This window comes from Ylistrum balloti, unplaced genomic scaffold (assembly GCF_031769215.1).
Source record: "Ylistrum balloti isolate Yb309-2 unplaced genomic scaffold, AGI_CSIRO_Ybal_v1 Utg369650, whole genome shotgun sequence".
Classification (NCBI taxonomy): domain Eukaryota; kingdom Metazoa; phylum Mollusca; class Bivalvia; order Pectinida; family Pectinidae; genus Ylistrum; species Ylistrum balloti.
In genome coordinates, this window is record NW_026781906.1 from 151,713 (window position 1) to 174,963 (window position 23,251).

The following is a 23,251-nucleotide window of genomic DNA, read 5'->3' on the forward strand; positions in this document are numbered from 1 at the left end:
ATATGTACTCTGTGTTATATACAATATGAACTCTGTATGTAGGTCTGTGTTATATACAATATGTACTCTGTATGTAGGCCTGTGTTATATACAATATGTACTCCGTATGTAGGACTGTGTTATATACAATATGTACTCTGTATGTAAGTCTGTGTTATATACAATATGTACCAAAAGTCTGTATGTAGGTCTGTGTTATATATAATATGTACTCTGTATGTAGGTCTGTGTTATGTTTACAATTTGTAATCTGTATGTAGGACTGTGTTATATACAATATGAATTCTGTATGTAGGTCTGTGCTATATACAATATGTACTCTGTGTTATATACAATATGTACTCTGTAAGTAGGACTGTGTTATATACAATATGTACTCTGTATGTAGGTCTGTGTTATATACAATATGTACTCTGTATGTAGGTCTGTGTTATATACATTAACGTTAAGGTCCTTGGCATCACCAACATCTATCTGTTTTGTGTATTTTAACCGAGTCATTTGATCAATTTACATACATTACATGACTCTGTCTTTAACGTGTGAATGAAGAGAAATCAGACTTTACACTGATAATGTTACATTGTTAATTAACTTTGAATTATGATCTCCTTGCCCCTCCCAATCCCAACCCTTCTCATACATGTACTTCCTCCTTACCACATCCACTGTTCACGGTCTTCGTCCACCAGCTCATCATACTAACCTCGCCTGGTAACATAATTGTTTCTTTAATAGTAATTGGTATTTAATTTGTAACCGATGATGATGACCTCGCTTAATAAACAAATTGATCTTTAAACAGTGGTTAGTATCTAATTTAAAACTTGTGATAATAGAAATGAAGCAATGAGGTACACTTACAAGCATCCAGACCATCTAAATTCATATTACATTAGAATAGGATCACCAAAATCATGATCGCAGAACTTTCATAAAGTCTTCAAAATCATGTCATCTTTCAATGACCTACTTCTTCTCTTGTCGAAATTTCTATAATGCCTCATTGAAACCTATATTTGCAGGTTTCCTGAAACTGAAAATATAATTACCAACAGTAGCAGTGGTCCTGTGTACGAATCCATCATGGCGGGGGACGAAACAAAGAGAGAAGACCGCAGCTGCTCACAGAAAGTTTGGCGCGTCATCCTCAACAATTTGTTGATCATCTTGATGATTATCGCCGTGATCATTGGCGTGGCTTTGGGGTTAGGACTACGCGATATATGGCCGCCATATGAGAAGAGGAAGATATTTTTCCTGAAGTTTCCCGGAGACTTGCTGATGAATATGTTAAAGATGTTGATATTACCGTTGGTTGTCTCCAGCTTGATTTCGGCTTTGGCCACCCTGGACTCGCGAGCCTCTGGTAAGATGGGACTTCGTTCTATCGTGTATTACCTCTCCACTACATTTGTTGCCGTCGTGCTCGGAATCATCCTGGTTGTGTCCATTCAGCCAGGAAAAAAGGGAAGTCAGATAGACAAGAGCGGGTCAGCCAAAAAAGCTCATCCTATCGACTCGCTCATGGATCTCATAAGGTAAGTGTAATTATTGTTGAAGAGGATGAAGTTAGTGTGTTTTGTTTAATTGTGAGATTCTTTATAATTTCAATTGTGATAGAAATCAAACTATCCTGTATAGACAATAGTAAAGAAATGCCTGTAAGTGGGAGAATATATCATCTTCATCTCACCTTCATTGATTGATATTTGATGGCTTCCATACGTAACCAATCTTCCTTATCAATACTAGTTTACAACTTACAAGTGATTTCATTAGACCTTCGAAAGATTCGAATGGGGCTCCTGGTGAGTAAATTACGTCCGACTTTGCAAAAGATTAATGAAATCATGACATATGGGTTGGTGATATTAGGGAAACTCGACGACAGACAACCTTATCGAAACATGTTGAGTCGCAACCACTTTTCTCTATCTTTAAACGATCTTGTCCTCTTTAAGTAACAATTATTACACCATTGTGATAACAGTAACTTTGTAACTGTTGTAACGTCAAAACTGAACCTATGTTCCATATGACATGTAACTGGAGTTTAGGAAATGTGAATTACGAAGTGGCTAATACGGGTTTAGGTCAAGAAATGCCTCCTTTGAGTCCCTATAATATTTCGAAAAGGTTTGCATATCTTGTTTCATCTTCGATACATACCGTGTGGAATCTGGGTCAAATTAATGCCTCGTTGTCAAAATAACCTCCGAGGAAGAAGTAACCAATAAATCGCTGGATCTGTTAGGTGATCGTTATTGGGTCGTTTAGGCATTAATTATGTAACAGAAACAAAGCAGGAAAAACAGGAGGGAATATCGACCAGTGCACGCTCCGTAAACTCTGGACATGTTTGATGTTCGTTACTTTGCCTCTTGGTTCTGTTGTATACCTTGTTCTCATTTGATAACGTGACTGACATTACTTACTCGGATTTACATGGTGAGTGTCGTAGATGAAGCAGAATACGCTTATCCTTCCGGCACACCTAGTATTATTCTGTTTCTACTTTCTCCTTGTAAATCTTTCTTTTGTTCATTGTTTGCCTTAGTTTAATTGGATTTGAGTTTGGCTTATGCTGACATGTTGTGTGTGTGTTTGTCTGTGTGTTTGTCTGTGTGTTGTTCGCCGGCATTCAGTCCAACCGATTCAAATACGTTTGGCCCTGGGTTTTTTTTACATAACACAATATTTAGGTTTAAAGGAAGCGTAATTTTAAATCCAGCATTCTGATTTCGAGATATGATATATGATACATCCTCAAATGTGGTGTCTACCACTTCAATAACCTGAGATTTAAACATTCGCTTTTAAGTGTTTGAACTTGGCATTGGTTGCTTTGTACCGTATGTGTAATTTTCTCTCTTTCAGAAACTGCTTTCCAAACAACTTAATAACAGCTTGCTTTCGAAAGGTTTGTACGTGGCAAATCCAGACAATACAATTTCATAGCATGCTATATATTATAGTAGATCAGATTACAGTGACGATCGCAGGCTTTTGAAAGGTTTGTATCATGAAGGTCGACAGAACAGATTGATAAATATTACAGCAAATAACATTTTGGTGACGATCATTAGCGTTCCCGTTTGTGGTCCGGTTTAGCGATCATGGGTGTAGATCCAAATCTATGTGTTTTATCTTCCAGCTAGATATATATAAATACATTGAATACGTTGTACCTGAGCACTCGGTATACTGCGGTAACCTTGAGATCCTTTCGAGATATCAAATTTCCAAACTGATATTGTTTTCGTCCCATTTATGGCGCAATGTAGATTAGGTTTTATCTATGACGTAGTCTGTGTATGCAGTTTGCTTTTTTAACGGTAAAGTTGAAAGAATTTTGAGGACTGTTAAATCAAGTCTTCATTGATATACAAACTTCGCCTCTCTCGTAAAATTTACAAATCATTTACGAATATACCCGAATAGCGCATAAACAGATAGACATAACAAAACAAAAAAGAATTTAAAAAAGGAAACGACACAAATTCCCCATTCCCATATTTATGAAGCTGTGTTGCATCTAAAAAAATTCTATAAACAGTAACGGTGACCTTAACGTTGTCCCTCGCACGCTGAAACGGGAACCCGTTCTAGGTGTAATGATTCGGTTGAGAAGTGAAGTTGCTAGAGCGATGACAAAAGGTGAACATACATACGAACAGAACGCTACATACCCTCCGCGGTTGCCGCGAAGGGGAAAAGAAGTGAAAAAAATCGCTTTACCATAGACTTCATGTAATACAGAACCCAATGATCGTCGTACCACGTTAGGTGGTCCAAATATAATCATATGCCAACTTCTGTTTGATTTACAATTCAGACGGCATGTCAGACACATAATATTTCCGTATACTGAATGTCTCGTAATCATCCATTGGGTATATTTGATACTCAGCGCTACAGATTGTTCTCATCCTTTCACAGAGTTCACCAAAGTCTTGTTGACTTGTCGTATTGTTATTTTATCATACATTAATGATAAAACACTTTGGACTTACAACGTTATACCTACAAAGATAAAAAAAATCATTCCCCTCATCTTTCTGTACAATGCAGTTAAATTTACTAGTTGGCTACAATTAAGCATACCCTCGCCCAAAAATATGTCGGAGGACCAAAGGCAATTGTACAAAATTCCAGCTCTTCCAAACAGAGCCTGAAACGTAACGGAAGAAACACCTAAATGCATCATACACATATACTTCCAGTCATCCTCGATACTCCAGAAGTTATGATCACTTTTGCTCACTGCACCCCTGGAACATGCCATGGCAAAATTGAGAGCTCAAATGATTGATTGGTTCCAGAGAGCAAAACACTTGATCAATCACATGCTCTTACGCTGAAAATTACAAAGGAGCGACACCCAACTTCAAAGTCGTCACAATAAACCGATATGCGACCTCGAGATTCGTTTGGTGTACATCAAAGTATTAAACTTGTCTTTTCGTATTGTCCACAATGGTGTTGCTCACGGAACCTTTAGTTTTGTCATGTTCTAGTGGTGCAGAGAGCGAAAACAATCGTAACCTTTAGAGTGTCGGATATGATCTCCAACATATGTGGTACCTTAACTGACATCAATATATCACCAAATATAGTTTAGGAGGTATTGTATGAACGTTAAGCTAAATCCTGGTTAATTATTACTTGTCGGAAAGTCGTATTTTTATTCTACTGATTTCGAGTTCTGTTATCGTTCTACATAAATCTACTAAGTATGTATTTACTTGCTGTTACATCAGTCCATACTTACTCCTTACACTTAAGGTTTTCTATGTTATATTAACATGTAACTTGGAGTTATCTCCCTTGTATAATTTCGCCTACTGTTTTCTGTATCAAACTATTATTAGATTTAAGTCTTGCACATTCTTATACAAACTGACTCACTGTGTGTATTCCGAAAACTTAAAGCAGAGATTGATCGGAAAAGACTTTTGTTTGTGTTCTTCGTTCATATTTATACTATTCCTCTGAGACAAATCAACAGATTTTAGCTTACTTGAAAACAAATATTGGCGAATTGATGAAAATCACTTTCAATTATCTAATATGTACCTAGGTTTTTCCTAATTTCTATTTTCTTTCAAATTTATGAACCGCATTTGTTCTAATATAATAATTCTGAGATGTATGTTATATTTGAGCCATACAGTACTGGTCAATCGGAAAATATCTATCATACTCGCAGTGTATTATTTTTGCATGCAACTGTATATACCTAATTTAACAATGTGTAGGGATGTCGTGGTGGTATAGTGGTTAGGCAGGTTAGAATTTCTTTTTCTTGGCGATTTTGGTGCAGCAGATTATGAGTTTAAAGCCCGGACAGGGCACAAGTCAAAAAATGTTTTTCATAGTTAGTTATGAACCGCATTTGTTCTAATATAATAATTCTGAGATGTATGTTATATTTGAGCCATACAGTACTGGTCAATCGGAAAATATCTATCATACTCGCAGTGTATTATTTTTGCATGCAACTTTATATACCTAATTTAACAATGTGTAGGGATGTCGTGGTGGTATAGTGGTTAGGCAGGTTAGAATTTCTTTTTCTTGGCGATTTTGATGCAGCAGATTATGAGTTTAAAGCCCGGACAGGGCACAAGTCAAAAAATGTTTTTTCATAGTTAGTTGTGATACAATGTCTAAGATATCAATAAATTTTTTTAACACAATGCATCATAAACAGTAACGTTGTTAATCCGAAAGTCCCAGATTTTAATTACCTGTCGTAAATGTACCCGAGCTTAATTTATTAATATGTTCTATACATGGATAATGTTATATTACAACAGCAAGTGACAGAAGTGGACCAGTTCGAGGTTAAACCACCAGTTATGACCACTACAACAGCTAACCCAAACATCTCTACTACCATGATGCCAAATTACACAGAAGCAGCAAGTCAGTATTCTATTTTTTCTGTTTCTCTAATCATGTATACTATCAGGGACACATTCCTTAATAACAATTGATGACCCACGACATCATCAGAAAATACTAGACAACAACAACAACAACAACAACAACAACAACAACAACAACAACAACAACAACAACAACAACAACAACAACAACAACAACAACATCAGCAGCAGCTGCAACAACAACAACAACAGCAGCAGCAACAACAACAACATCAGCAGCTGCAACAACAACAACAGCAACAACAACAACAACACACAACAACACACAACATCAGCAGCTGCAACAACAACAACAACAACAACAGCATCAGCAACAACAACAACACCAACAACAACAGCATCAGCAACAACAACAACACACAACATCAGCAGCTGCAACAACAACAACAACAACAGCATCAGCAACAACAACAACACCAACAACAGCAGCAACAACAACAACAGAAAACAACCTTTACCGCTGTACTGACTTTGTTCGTTTTACGTAATATGAAGGAATTCAATGGTTAATGCTAGGAATCACATTTAATTTGCACCAATTCTTCGTCTATTTAAGCTCACATTTCAGCCATTTATTCAAAAGTCTTCCTTGTATCTCTTGCATAACGTCTATGAGCAATACAAAATATGACAAGATTGGTTATATAATACCGCTTTGAAGAAGGTTCTAACGCGAAATCAAGAAATAATTTGTGTTTGTGCTGATATTAATCCATACGTTTAATATTTCAACTGATGATAAAAACGTGTTAAGCTCGAAGTCCGCATTTATCAGATTTTTTTTTTAGCTATAGTAACAAATACAAAAATTTCATGAAAAGCATTTCCACACATTTCTTGATTTGAGAAGGCAGCAGTGTTCATGTACTGATGCTCCAGCGTGAAGTGAATTATTATACATAACAAAGATCGTTGAAGCAAAAATACATAATAGTTTTTGTCGTTCTCCTCATCTTATTCAAGTTGAAAAAAAAACTTCTAATGTTTTGCAAATACATCATATTTGAAATTTGTTATTTTTAAATATTTAAATGTTACTGCATTCTTAGACATATGCGCGAGTCTATTTCCGACCAGCATTGTTTATGTCTGAAATGTCGTTTTGTGTTTCGGAACTTTGATCTTACCTACAAGCCATCTTAATTTTTGTAGAGGTATTCCTAGGTAAGAAAAATATTTTAAAAGTATGTTTATACCATCAAACATTCATAAGACATGCATAAAAATTCAAAGTTCAATGTCCTTACGAATTATAGAAAATAACCGCGGCACAAATAAGTAGTTCAAAAGTCATGCACTTGTACAGTTAGATATCATTAATAGAAACGAGGTCCTGAAATTATACAATTATATAATAATATTGCAGTTAAGCTGTGCTTGAAATTGTATTCAATACTCTTAATTAAGAGGACATTATTGTATACATTTTTGACAGGTTTTTTTGTGGATGCCCCTTATGTCAATGGACAGGCTGAAGGAATGAACGTTCTTGGTCTAGTAGTCTTCTCAATCTTCTTCGGGTGTATCTTACAAACCATGGGCGACAAAGGAAAACCATTGGTGGACTTCTTTGAATGTCTCCACCATGCCTCAATGAGACTTGTGACTTTAGTTATCTGGTAAGAAAATATAAATGTTCATATAATAAAATTATTAGGAAAGTTTTACCGAAACTCAAAGAAATATCGTAATTGATCCATTAAAGATAACGATACACTTTCCCAAGCATTACTTTTTCAGCAGTAAGAAAAACAATCAGTGTTTTTCACTTTATTTCAAAATATATGAGTGAAACTTTAATATTATAATGCCACTATACGTTGTTTAATTTTCATACTCTTTCAGGTACTCGCCGATCGGTATTATCTTCTTAATTGCTTCCAAGCTGGTTGCAATGGAGAGACCGGAAGACATATTCGAGCAGTTGGCATACTACATGGCAACAGTACTAGCTGGGCTTGCTATACACGCGTTCATCCTTCTTCCTCTCTTCTACGGCATCATCGTCAGGAAAAACCCTTATAGATTCATGTACAACATGCTGAAGGCCATATTGACAGCTTGGGGAACCGCGTCAAGGTAATTACACGTTTCCCAAGCCATGGAAAAATTCTGACTAGGGGAAAAGTAAACAACGTGGTCCTGTGACGCAGTGGTATCGAACTCCCCTTTCACCTAGCTGTCCGGGTACTCCGGTTTTCAATAACAATGAGATCTTTTGCGCTCTTTCATCCAGGCCAAAAAGAGTGATTAGTTTAAGTTGCAATATCTTGTTTCGCAACTGTTGTACAATAGATTTTACAATAAAGTTTACAAAAATGTTAAACAACCAGGAAAGTTTTACTCTAAAACAAAATAATTACATAGTGATATTAAAGAAGACTAAGAACAGGCTACGACCAAGCCTTTTTAAATGTAACGTGATTTCCTCTTTCGCGACATTCTTCATACAAGTCTACGTGAAATGCAAGAAATACCATGTTCTCAATGAAAGAACCAGGACGCTAACAAAGCGCAAATTCTACATTAGAAGTCAATGTCGAGCAGGGACATGTTAAAATGTACATCGTATATGAACAAACATTCAGTATACATAGTTGTTGTTAGTTTTCTTGTAATATACAGGATAGTACGTAGATGTTATCAGTAATTTGTGTGTGTGGGTAGTGGGACTCGCTTTTATGTATAATGACAGATTTGATAACATTATTAATCAATTAATAAATATCACGTTTGTTGATATGTGATTATAACTGTGTACTGTGGGTTATAACAGTGGGTATTACAATTTGTCCTCGTTTGTTTAGTTCGGCAACCCTACCAATAACGATGGAGTGTTTAGAGGAAAACAACCACGTGGACATCCGTGTAGTCAAGTTTGTGACCCCTATCGGTGCTACAATCAACATGGATGGCACAGCCTTGTATGAAGCGGTGGCCTCCATATTTATAGCGCAAAATATTGGGGTTGACTTAGACATCGGTCAAGTTATCATCGTAAGGTAAGATTAAGCATACAAGAATAAGTCAAAAACTTAAACACAAAGATGCAAGCAGCTGTTCTAAGACGTAATTTCGTTATCTTTTCTATATATTTTCTTATTATAATTTGAAAATGATTTGAAGTTTTATCTAATTTCGTTTACCTCCCCAGTCTCACATCTACTGCTGCCGCTATTGGTGCAGCGGGAATACCACAGGCGGGACTCGTCACCATGACAATCGTTCTGTCAGCAGTGGGCTTACCAATTGAGGAAATAACGCTGATTTTGGCGATTGATTGGTTTCTGTAAGTCAACGATAACGTTTCAGTTGAATGGTTCCCATAAATTTGAATTAAATTAAAGTTTGAGCTTATCGAATCTGTTAAATTTAACTGTCAAGATTGTAATGACTGGCTCTAGCAACTAATGCGTTGCGTTTGCATTCAAACTAGAAAAGTAAGATTTTCGAAACTTGTTTTTAAATCTCTGACATATCTAATAGCAATATCATGCACGGATAGAGAAACTCACTATGGAGCTTGCTGAATTTAAAGGACTAAACAAACTAGACGTCCAAACACGCTCATTGTGAATATATGATTAAGTTGAGTAAATAAAGACATTCTATTTAACAATTCAGAAATTTCTTTTATATATTTCAAGTTTGGTTGAAATTAATTACCAATTACCTGTCTTTGAGGGGTTTATTCTAATACTTGCCTTTTGATCTATCGCAGCTGACGTGAAAATATTTCTGTGACACATGTATTGCAAAGGTCCTTACTAAATGTTGTTGAAAAATTTGATTGTGTTTTTGTATCATTTAAAAAAAGTTTTTACGAAATATTATGAAAGCTCGAAAAACAGTTCCCTTATCATTTCAAGGCAACTTTTCAAGAACTGAAACTGAAAAAAATGTTTTTCTCATTTTTTAAGGGACCGTTTCCGAACTGCAGTAAATGTCCTTGGGGATTCATATGGAGCTGGTATCATAGAACATTTGTCACGGGACGACATAAGCGCCGCTACTGCGTATGCTCTAGAAACTGGAACAAACGGTAACGTCACTGGAAACGGCTCTGCTGCAGTGGAAAATCCGACATTTATCAAGGACGAATATCCGACTACCAAAATGTGAAGAAAACCATGACAAGGGTTTTTTTTAAGGTTTTCCATGGATTAACACAACGAAATCCATCATCATCATACAAAATACTGATTTAACAAAACTCATCAATCAAGGAGATTTGAATCTGATGTCTACGGTAGTTCTAACACACTGTATATATTTTGTCCACAATCATGTGCTCTTTTCTTCTGAGTGTGAAACTAGAAAACCAGAGGTTCAAAGGAACATCTCGAGCAAATTTACAATTTTTCAGTCAAATCCTCTGTAAATTAGCTCGTCACGTCAAAACTTCAGCAAATAAGCCAAACTTTGTTTCTTTTTTTTCCTTTTCTTGAATATGATGATTGCTTCAAGGCGTCGGATTAAGATTAAGAAAGTTCATTTTTAGAAAAAAAGAATATCCCAGAGAAACAAGTAATTTCGTTGATATTGCTCATTTATATAAATCAAAAGCAATGTTTACCAGATACCCCAGCATACCCTTCATGTCGTGTTCTTGTGTCATACCTTATTTGTTTATATATTAACATGCCATGTAGTTGATATAGACGTCATCTGTATATGTACAAACACATGAATTGTTTAAGTCGATATCAAGTCTCCGTAAACTATCTTAAAGTAAGCAAATAGAAAAACAATCAAATTGCTTTGCACCAGAAATCCTTTCTTTGAATAATTTCTTTTTCTCTTTTAAGGAATTTTAATGAAAGGTGCACATATTACGGTGAGTATAAAGTAGCATTACGGCAGCCAGCTACAAAGCACAAACGGCTAGAATCGTTATTGGATACTTTCTGAAGAAGTAACTCATTTTTCTTTTATATTTTGTATAGTTTTGGTAACGCACAGCGAATCAAAAACTTGATGCATACATCGTCCGCACACATGCACCATACAGTATCCAGCGCACAAATGTGAGGATTGCATAAACCTTTGACGGTTTGCTAAAAATGAAAATTAAACGGAGGGTGTGTCAGAGAGTGACAAGAGGGTGTGTCAGAGAGTGACAAGAGGGTGTGTCAGAGAGTGAGGAGAGGATGTGTCAGAGAGTGACAAGAGGGTGTGTCAGAGAGTGAGGAGAGGATGTGTCAGAGAGTGACAAGAGGGTGTGTCAGAGAGTGAGGAGAGGATGTGTCAGAGAGTGACTAGAGGGTGTGTCAGAGAGTGATAAGAGGGTGTGTCAGAGAGTGACAAGAGGGTGTGTCAGAGAGAGACAAGAGGGTGTGCCAGAGAGTGACAAGAGGGTGTGTCAGAGAGAGACAAGAGGGTGTGTCTGAGAGTGACTAGAGGGTGTGTCAGAGAGTGACAAGAGGGTGTGTCAGAAAGTGACAAGAGGATGTGTAAGAGAGTGAGGAGAGGGTGTGTCAGTAAATGAAAAGAGGGTGTGTCAGAGAGTGACTAGAGGTAGTGTCAAATAGTGACTAGATGGTGTGCTCCTGGCAACAAAAATACCTGTATGCGGAAATATATGTAACAAGTTCTTATACATACTGGCGAGGCCTTTCGTGTAACAGACACGACACGAGATTGTAATTTTGGTATACAAAGTAATACAAATGAAACTTTATGACAAACGGTATAGGATTTGAGATGATTCTTTTACCGAGACGAAAAGTCAATTACATGTTTACTTAAATGATGTATATATAATGAGAGTTTGTACATTAAGACTGGTCCCGAGTGGAAATAAAACAATTGAAATCACGAGTGTACAGAACTATACAGTCTATATATGATAGATCTACAAGTGTCCAACCAATAGATTTCAGACTTAATTAGGAAATTTACTTAGTTGTACCTAGATATTTAGAAAATTAATAAACCATAGCCCACACTTATCAATAAATCATTTCTAAATCCATATCAACCACAATAGAATCGTTCTTCTCATATAGTTTATTTCGTCCAATTTTCCTATCTTGCAGCCAGCGTGCAGACATCGTATAGTCGTCTTTCACACACCGCACATCGTGTAACGTTGTCTCATTACTCAACTAAATATAATAAATAACACAACGAGCACCATGAATTATATTGTAATATAACGAACACCATAAACTGTATTGTAACACACGTGCATAATGTGCTGTATTGAAACACACGTGCATAATGTGCTGTATTGTAACACACGTGCATAATGTACTGTATCATAACACACGTGCATAATGTACTGTATTGAAACACACGTGCATAATGTGCTGTATTGTAACACACGTGCATAATGTACTGTATCATAACACACGTGCATAATGTACTGTATCGTAACACACTTGCATAATGTACTGTATCATAACACACGTGCATAATGTACTGTATAGTAACACACGTGCATCATGTACTGTATCGTAACACACGTGCATCATGTACTGTATCGTAACACACGTGCATCATGTACTGTATTGTAGCACACGTGCATAATGTACTGTATTGTAACACACGTGCATAATGTACTGTATTGTAACACACGTGCATAATGTACTGTATTGTAACACACGTGCATAGTGCACTGTATTGTAACACACGTGCATAATGTAATGTATTGTAACACACGTGCATAATGTACTGTATTGTTAGAGTTACAATCCTATGGAAATGCACAAGGTTTAGAAACACATACACGTGATAAATTGTCATTGTGGTTGTAAATCAGATGAACACGTTTAATTTGACGGACAAATGAAATCTTAGATATAAAAAAAACTGGTAATCCTATATCATCTTTTAAATGTTAATATTTATCGAGACATCTTATCGATAGTCCATAGTACAATTTATCGATTTGTCTGTGACCTACGAATAAATGATGCATACAAGATTTACTCTATATGTATAAATTATCGTCGTGCATTGTCGCGTCTTCGTTTGGGTTGTCTCCCCCTTTCCATAGAGACAGGTCGATATACAAACATTCCTCTAGATGACCGCCTGTGTAAACATTGTGAGAGTGGTCAAGTCGAAGACGAGATACATTTTCTATGTGACTGTCCAGTTTTTAATGAAATTAGAAGTGATCTTTTTAATGAAGCTACAGCCATTTTACCAAACTTTCTTTTATTAACTTCGTGTGAAAAATTTGTAAGGTTAATGGAGATGCCGGATATTCAGTTTTTATTGGCCAAAACAGTCTTTTTAATGCTTAAGTACCGGCGCTCACTTGTGTAGGAAATATCAGTATATTTTGACTAGGCCTACATGTAATTATCAATACAGGACATTATAATCGTAACTTTTATTGTTTTAACCATAACTTTAATGCTTAACTATATAGTGTCTCATAAGCCGATATCGGCTGGGTATCACTTTTATTAATAACTGTTCAATATTGTTTTTATTACTATGTACTGTGATATGTGACACTCAAATAAAATATATTGATTGATTGATTGATTGATATAAAAGCTTCAAAATATCATACCGGTACTAATGATGTTTATACGGAAGAATTGTAAACAGACATTGCAAACAAAGAGCAAAGACTAAATCTGACACCTCACATGACTTGTTTTAATGCCTGTACAAAGTGAAAAGTGATAAAACTCCCAAAGTGTATCAGATATGTGCATTTTGTTGATACTGTGATGTGAATGAAGAATTCTTCATGGACTGCCATTTACCCAGTTTTTTCTCTTTATTTGTTTGTTTCTATGTTCACGATGACACAACGTTTCTATTTTCTGTTTAACCTTTACTTTGTAGATTTTAAACACAATGATATACTTTTGTTACCTTAACACTTATCTATGAATTAGGTTTTTAACAAATTGGGTGCATTACCAACTAGATAATCATTAGTGGTTTTTAACACTTATTGAAATCATGACAAAATGCTGAGTTTCGTTTCTACTGTAAAAATAAAAACAAAACAAAAACAAATAAACAAAAGCAAAGGAAATCTCAAACAACAAAACAAAAGGTCAAAAGTGATTTCTGCTAATTTAAATAATACAGAAATTGTTGATGGATCGATATTTACTTATCTGTTGCCTTAGTTATCATAATAATATACCATGAAACTGTTCATCACTGTATCATTTCATCTTTTCAATCATTCTTTATCAGCTAGGGTCACGTAAGGACGTGCAAGGTTTGGGTGGTGGTGAACAACCAGAAACAAACCCTGACCTGCTGTCAGTTTCGTCGAATATATACCAATAATAAGTGAACGTATTTCTCTGATACTTGATACGATTTTAAAATTTTGCCTGATGGTATTTCATGTAAGTTTCATATTTGAGTTCAAAAAAGGAATTCTGGTAAACAATGTTGTAAAGTGTATTTTGTTTAGCATTGTTGTCATGTAATGTGATCGATAATTCAGTGAAGTTTTACAAACGATTCAGTTTTGAAGCATTACACTAATAACAAATTAAAAAAGTGAAAAAAAATCTCGTTCCTGTTGTGTGTTGTAAGATATGATTGATCTGATTCGTCTGGGTTTTCTCAACATGAATACCAAATATTTGGATTTTGTGAAGGAGCGCTTTACAAATGTCGATGTCTCCCCGGTACACTGACATCGATGTCTCTCCGGTTCACTGACATCAATTTCTCCCCGGTACACTGACATCGATGTCTCTCCGGTACACTGACATCGATGTCTCCGGTACACTGACATCGATGTCTTCCCGGTTCACTGACATCGATCTCTCCCCGGTTCACTGACATCGATGTCTTCCTGGTTCACTGACATCAATGTCTCCCCGGTTCACTGACATCGATCTCTTCCCGGTTCACTGACATCGATGTCTTCCTGGTTCACTGACATCAATGTCTCCCCGATACACTGACATCGATGTCTCTCCGGTACACTGAGATCGATATATCTCCGGTTCACTGACATCGGTGCCTTCCCGGTTCACTGACATCGGTGTTTCTCCGGTTTACTGACGTCGATGTCTCCCCGATTCACTGACATCGATCTCTTCCCGGTTCACTGACATCGGTGCCATCCCGGTTCACTGACCCGATTCACTGATATCTTATAAATAGTAAATTGTTGGTGAAAACCAGAATCTTATATGCGTTTTGGGATGATTATTTATGAAGATAAATATCTAACAGGTTAGCGATGACAACTTAAACATTTCGAGCTAAACTGAAAACGTTGATTGCTTAATTCATTGACCGAATGCCGGCACGTTACACAAAATCTTAATTCCCTATCGTATCCGATAAACCTAGATAATACTATGAATAAAAGAAAGATTTATCTGCATACTGCAAAGTAGAAGCAGAACTAGACCAAACGTTTTGGAAGGGTAAGCGTCTTCTATTTCCTCCTCGAAACCCGCATGGTAATACTTGGTCAATCACACCAAAGAGCAACAAAACTTGACGAACTACATATTGCAAAATACAAATGCACATTTCGAAATATGATAATCATGAGAAACACGATGCTTAATTTTAATCAACCTTCCAAACCCTGAATTGTGAGATTGTCTGTCAGGTGCCGACATTTCTCACGAAATTTGCGATATTGGTGAACATATCGAATCGACTGCGAAATGTAAACATCATAGGTTGGAGATATTGGGATGTTGTTATACGTGTTGTATGTTGTAAGTGGTATATTCATCATTTGAAAATTGAAATACTCACGCTTATCATATAGCTTGGTGGAAATCTTCGATTTCCAATTCTAGTGGGTATGCACACAAATATACGACAGGCGTAGTCAATGCATGTCTTTTTATTCAAAACATAATCAATATATCGTAAAGTGATACCAAAGGCCTTTTCAGTGTCTTTTGGACATGTTTTAAAAAAGATGCTTTGATAAATACATCCAAATACGAAAGAATAAACAAGCTTGGGAGAGAGGGGAATATTTTTTCTCCTCCAGGTAAGCCAAAGATCTGACCATAATAATGGACGAAGACGTTGTCTACCAGAAATTGGACACTTTTTACGACTACGCCATGGGTACATTTCTTCATTGCTTTAGACGTATTTTTCATGAAATTCGCCAAGACCTCAGCTTCCAATTTAGCAAAACTCTTGAATTTAAAATATCTTTAATTTTGTATTATGATACATAATTGTCGTGTTGTTGATGTTTATTTACCTTTAAATGTACGCGAGTCCATCATAATCAAACAGAAGTATACAAAATCTTGTTTATTACAATATTCCCATTTGGTATTAAGATACCATCTTCATCTACAATGGACATCAGATGTTTAAGGATCAAAGTTATTTGTTTCAAATTTTATTCCTTTCTGAAACATATGCTGCAGCAATGAATATTATACAAAGCCCCTAACATTATCTGTAGTTTTTCTAGTACACTCAGGTGACTTATCCCATAGGTCAGTCAGGCGGGCTCACAGAGGGGCAGTTCGTTTGTGAATAACGCCTACCATCGCATAGCATTAGCCGAATATAATGCATTGTTAAATATCTTGTACTATTACTTAATATATGTGTTTGGGTTATATCATTTAATGAAGGAAGTATTCACTATCACGTCTTATCTCGCGTAGTTGTTTTCCTGTACCTCGTTTTTTTTTTTTATAATAAGATTCATGCAAAACAATATGCATATGAATATTTTATATTGGCCATGTTATTCATCGAGTGACTCAACAAACAGTTCACTAGAAAAAGCTGGCTGAAAAGTTAAATCAGTTCAGTGATTTGATTTTAATGAAATTTGATTCGCACAGATAATGTCTCGAGGAGGAAGATTTGTAAGGCAAACATGTCATTCGGTAAGGACCAATTTATTGATATATCTTATGATCATGGCGATGGTCTTAGGAATCGGGCTTGGTTGTGCATTAAGAACAACATGGTCGCCGATGGAGAAGCGAAACATTGCATATCTGAAGTTTCCAGGGGATATCATGCTCAATACACTACGTATGATATCCGTTCCCCTTGTCGTTTCGGGAATTATCTCATCACTGGCCTCGCTCTCTATGAGGACTTCCGGCAGTATCGGACTGAGGGCACTATTGTACTATCTACTCACGACTTTCTGTGCTGTGATTACAGGTATAGTGGGGACATTGGTTGTCCATCCAGGAAAACACACTGTTGACGTGATTGGAGATTCAGATAATATAATAAACCATCTGGATTCTTTCTTGGATATGATAAGGTATGTTATAGACGTGTAGCTTATTTCTAAATGTTTGATGTTTGTAAAACCCGTGAAGATTTAGTATAAAGTTCAAGTGAGGAAAATGATATGAATTTACAACTAGTGTAAAATACCAAGAAAATTCGAACATGGCAATATTTTCATAATTCAAACTCAAATTCAATAAAACTAAGGATAACTATAAACAAAAGAAATATTTAGGTAAAAGAAGAATAAGATAAGGCGTTCCTGAAGAGTAAGCGTCTTCTGCTTCATCGACGAAATTCACCATGTAAACCGTGACCAATCCCAGTAAGTAATGTCTCAAATGAAAACAAGGTACACAGCAACGGAACCAACAGTCGTCATGTCATGTAATGAAATAGATTACGTCTGAACGGGATCGCTATGGTGATCATAAAACTTCCCCATATCTTTCATCAATCTGCATCTTATGAACCCTCGTGTTACGAGTTTGTCATTCAGTTGACGACTTCTTACACAAAAAACGTGATAATGGGAACAGGTCCTTGAATATCGAATCAACTGTGACAAGTAAATACCATAGACTGGAGATGCAGGGATGTTAATATCCAGAAATGGAAAATTCACAAAAGGAACATTGAAACCATCATGTTTATTAAACAACTTGATGAAAGCTGTCCATTTTGGTTTCGTTGAAGGAAAATGTCGAGATAAGCAGCTGATGTAGAAGAGTCGGTCCTATCTTTGATTTCGCGTTCTGGTGGATATATATACCAAGGGCGTAGCCAATAAATTTCTTGTTGATTAAAGACAAGACGTCATCAGTATATCTGAAGGCGAAATTAAACGACGTTGCAAGGTCTTTGTGATCTGTTTTTATAAGCTCTTCGATAAATTGAAGAAATAAAAACAAGTCAGCCAACAGAGGGGCCTAGTTGATTCCCATAGGTATGAGAACAGTCTGGAATATCTTACCACCAAACTCGACGAAGATGTTTTTAACCAGAAACTCGATCACTTTTTATGATGTCGTCCTCCGTATATGTCTTTCTTGTTTTGGACGTACCTGATCAAGGTTTATATGTTATTAATTTTTTTTTTTTTTTTTTTTTTTATTCTTCTCGAACAGCTATTGACAGTACTATATTTCTGTTTTAGAAATGCTTTTCCGGACAACATTGTGGCTGCAATGCTTTCTAAGGTATAGTTATTCAAGATGAAGATTATAATCAGCATTAAAGTTAATTAAGTGAAATAAATCATTGTTTAAGTAACATTGGTAAGATAGTAAGATTAATGCATGACCGAGCTTAAGTTTTGTTTTCCTCGGACGTCAAAATAAATAAACTGGACTTCTGTCTCTCATGGTTTGTTGCCTTATCGACTTTCTTTTTCTTTTCTTTTTTCTTTTTTTTTACTTCATATTTCTGTTGCTCGGAAAGAGTACAAACATTATTATCATTTGTTTTGTGTAATAAATTCAAGTTTTCAATACATTTAGAAACGAACAGTGGTAACAGGGAAAATCATAGAACTGGTAGATCATTCTGACGCTGACCATTCTGAAGGTGGAAATGGAAGTGTCGGGAACAGTTCAGGTATATTGCAATCCTCATGGCACACAAACGTTTTCTCATTTCTGGTTATTCTCGTGGAATCTTGGTTATGGAGGAGACACTAATAACAAAAACAATATTTGGCTATGTCTAAATTCAAAAGACGACATTAAAACAATACTTCAGACATTGCTATAGAATAGCTGGAAGAACAATAAGGTTTCTTCATTAGTACACAAGACTATAAGATAAGCTATCATAATGTCCCCTTTCCTTGATGATATTTTGTTTCTCCTTAAACGATTATTTTGATGATTTCGCTAGTTTGTTTCTGCATCATAAGTCAGTTTTTGAGAACGTATGTATATTTTTGTGGTGTCGTGCCAGGTCTCATTAATGAAGAGCTGGCTTGTTTTATGGTCGTCATAATTAATTCATTGAGAAGTGTTTTGTTTCTCTGATATGAAGCTGGACGAGTGTGATGCTCGTCAGCATGCCTGTTAGTTCCGTTGTTGTATACCTTGGTCTGATTTGAGAACATAACATTATTTAGAATCTTACCATTGCCTGATCAGCAGATCTAAAGTAATCATCTATTGGTTTTAGGTAGGACTCTGACAGTAGACGTGCCCACTCTGATATCCATTCCTGGGACAAACATGCTTGGTCTTATCGTCGTTGCCGTACTTGTCGGCTGTGTTTTGTCCAGAATGAAAGAAAACGCCAAACCAATGGTTGACCTGTTCCAGTGTATGTATCGGGTGGTTATGCGATTGATTGGAATCTTTATTTGGTAAGTCGAGAGATCATATGACACGTATCAAAACCTCAGAAGACTGATATATATATTTTAATAAAATTTTACCGTTGTGAGAATGATGCTTGTGATTGGGATCATTCTGCCATGCATGCAATATATAAATTACTGTATAAACAACAAATAACAATTAATTAGTATATATTATTTAGGTTAACTCCAGTCTGTCTGGATTTCTTCCTATCATCAGCCATAGTAAATACAGAGAGACCTATAGTTATATATCATTATATATTCTACAGGTTTACTCCAGTCGGTCTGGTTTTCCTCATATCATCATCGATAGTACATACAGAAAGACCTATTGTTGTGCTCCAGGAACTGGCAATATTCTTCCCTACTGCAGTCTGTTGCTTGATGTTGCATTCCTTTGGATCATTGTCATTATTATACTTTTTGGTGACGAAAAAGAATCCCTACAGATTTGTTCTTAACATGTCTAAAGCGTTGCTGACAGCATTCGGGACGTCATCAAGGTGTGTCTCCTATGATAAGATAAAATGTCTTTAACAAAGAAATGTAAAAGCAGAAAAAACCTGTCTGATTTGTGTTTTATACATATAACAACAATAACACGTGTAGGCATCAGTGACGGGTCTTTAAACAACGACATGTCTCTATGATGTAGTTTTACTGACAAGTTCTAGACGAACGAAACAGCATATGATGTAGTTTAATTCATTGATTGACTTTACTTTTTCTTATCTTTTGTATAAAATGCTGTTTTTCACTTTTGCACCTTGTGTATTTTTTTAAATGACTGGAAATAAACTAACCATGCGTTAAAATCAATTGCTTGCTAAAAGCAAGATACATACAGTGCGTAGTTGCCTGAGGTATTTACGGGAGAGGGTGTGGGGCGGTTGGATGTAAAAACATAATCAGGCGAGTATATTTGCCAGTCATTTTCAAATGATTCGATGTACTTAAATGTGAATGGACGAAACTTTGAAATATTTGAGTATTCCGTTCTTAAATATATGCTTTTTCTTTTAATAACCCAGTTTAATTACTGTCAAAACAGCGCGGCTACACTACCTGTAACCATGGACTGCCTGGTCAGTAAGAACCACGTGGACAGCCGAGTGGTGAATTTCATTACACCTATAGGCGCCATCATCAACATGGACGGGACGGCTCTCTATGTTTCTATGGTAACAATATTTGTCTCACAGAGACTCGGAGTGACGCTTGATTTTGGAAATTACATAATTATTGGGTAGGTACATGATATTATACCTATGATTTATTATATTTCCTAAAATACTTAATTTATATATCATTATCGACTTAACACAGTGTTCTAAGGCATTATATACTATCAAGAGTATCCCGTTATACAATAAATATTGGCAATTACGAATTTCTATTCATTTAATTATCATGCCATACCTGTATGGCAAATCCGTCAATGCAATGACCAATGACATAATGATATATATCTATGGATCAACAGACCAAATATTGATAAATATCTATATAACAAACATTGTTAAATTGCCATATCAATATATTGTGAAAACCCTTTGTTGATTGGCAGAGAGATTTCTGAAGTTACATTAACAGAGCTGTTATTTTCGTTTGAAAAGTCAAACAAACGAAGAAATTTGTTTAAAAAGCAGATTCTTAAAACTTCAGATCTTAAAAATATATACGCAATGTCAAGCCTTCATATTCCAGTCTCTCAGCCTTCGGAATCTCCGTGGGATCTGCAGGTGTACCAGGCTTAGGTTTAGTAACAATGACGATAGCAGCCATGGCAGTCGGTCTACCAATAGATCAAATACTTTTGGTGGCTCCGGTTGACTGGATTATGTAAGTGCGTTTTTTAATTGGCTACTTGTATCTGATGCCTTACATGAAACGACTTAGCAACAATACAAAGGTAGAATAAACACGACAACATCTTCTCTCCTCGAACTTAAGCTTAATCGTTATTTGGTTTATGATGTATCTAACTTTGATTTCTCTTTAAAAATCGAAATTGTTATGAGTTTGAAATGGCACCTTTTTGTGTTCACTATTTCGCTTGTTCGCGTTTTCGGACAAGGAATTGAAGGCGAAATCCCACAATTTGGCATGTTTTTGCGTTAGAAACAACGCGAAAAGGCGATATGGTAGAATTCAACCACCATAGATATTATAGTATATATAGATATCATACCATTCAGAGTTGGAAATATGAAAATATAAGGTTGTAGAACGTCATTTAGTAACAGATATATTTGACGATGATTTTCTTTGTACAGTGAACGTTTCCGAACTGTTGCTAACGTATACGGAGATTCAGTTGGGGCCGGAATTGTGAACCATCTGTCTTCAAAAGTTTTGAATACTACAGAGCAAGGCTTCCCTCAGGATGCAGGCTCCAATGATAGATACAACTCTGGCAGCATAAAAGAAACAGAGAGCCTAGTTTGACACCAGTACTCTGTATGTTTATTCAGTGCAATGATTTACAATGAATCCTTGAATAACGCTGAACTGTGACAGTTTATTCGATTTTCCTATTAATGTTAAATAATCCATATCCTAGTTATATCTGAAGAAAAAAGTAACCAGAGCATGTATAATGATAGTTAGAATTTATAAAAGATGGCTGCTACTAAAACCACAAGGATTTTTAGACTTGAAAACCAACTTTAGAGAAAGCGATATTCACCTTCAATATAAAATGTGTATTTGAGTCATTAGTGAGCCATGTTATTGTTTACAGTAAACTATAATTAATAAAACCTAAAATTTAACGTTCTTTAATCCCCGTCAACGCATTTAAGTATATTTGATACAGCGTTCGTAAAAACCTTATTATGGAATGTTCAAGTTTTAGTTGAAGACTCGATCCCATTAGAATAGATCTATCCATATATATAACTATATAATCACATGGAATATATGCTTTGGGCAATATTTTTATTTCGTAACCAGAAACATTTAAAATGATTGATGAAACTTATGTTTTGTGTTTGTGCTTATCAATACTGAACCTAATCAAAAATGTATGTTAAAAGCATATCCGTTATAACGTATTATATTTTCCATATTTTTATATATACATATTGTTATATATATATAATTAAAAGACTGGAAAACACAATGAACTGTAAAACATAAGCGCTTTCATTTCTTCTTCAGATGTTTTACATAATGTACATAAATACAATTGTGACGTCATTAATCGTGTTTTCCAGTCTTTTAATCTTTTATATTTTTGCTGGGCACGGAGAATTCATCACATTTTCACTATATATATATATTTGTATACGTGTATATCTTTAATACAAATGAGGTCCATGCTTTCAAGTTATAGATAAGTTTAAATCTGTAAATATGTATAAAAGAGAACAAATCAAGATCCAGGCAGGTCTCGATCTATCATGTCTTACACATATTGTACAGTTTTCGGTTAATCGCCATAACAGATCAATAAAGAGTAACAATAAAGCCTATACTGTTTAGAGTTCCTTAAAATTTAAAACTTCTGTAGGATTCTTAAATACCATTATTTTTAGTAGAATATTGGACTTTTATACTTCTTTGTTTATTGTGTGTACAATTGGTTTGAAGTTATGTTATAACAATAATATATTTAAAATATCTCATCACATCGACATTATACGTATTTATTTCTTGTAATAACTTGTGATTTGTCACTGTTGGGATACGTATTGCGATATCATGACTGATGTTGTCCTCTGTAAAGAAATTGAGTGAAAACCAGTAAAGTATTCATCCTCGA

At 35.6% G+C, this 23,251-nt stretch overlaps 2 protein-coding genes across 2 annotated transcripts; both read left to right on the forward strand.

Annotated features, from left to right (window-relative positions):
* Nucleotides 1-1,086: 1,086 nt before the first annotated feature.
* On the forward strand, nucleotides 1,087-10,076 carry LOC132556529 (excitatory amino acid transporter 3-like). Its single transcript, XM_060220946.1, has 8 exons — nucleotides 1,087-1,541; nucleotides 2,881-2,923; nucleotides 5,823-5,931; nucleotides 7,390-7,573; nucleotides 7,800-8,033; nucleotides 8,762-8,956; nucleotides 9,109-9,243; nucleotides 9,875-10,076. The coding sequence occupies exons 1-8, from the start codon at nucleotides 1,087-1,089 to the stop codon at nucleotides 10,074-10,076; spliced, it is 1,557 nt and encodes a 518-aa protein (XP_060076929.1).
* Nucleotides 10,077-19,318: 9,242 nt separating this feature from the next.
* Nucleotides 19,319-21,933, forward strand: LOC132556539 (excitatory amino acid transporter 1-like). The gene is made up of 5 exons (XM_060220955.1): nucleotides 19,319-19,488; nucleotides 19,755-19,988; nucleotides 20,537-20,731; nucleotides 21,193-21,327; nucleotides 21,762-21,933. Exons 1-5 carry the CDS (start codon nucleotides 19,355-19,357, stop codon nucleotides 21,931-21,933), a joined length of 870 nt encoding a protein of 289 aa, XP_060076938.1. The 5' UTR covers nucleotides 19,319-19,354.
* Nucleotides 21,934-23,251: the final 1,318 nt, after the last annotated feature.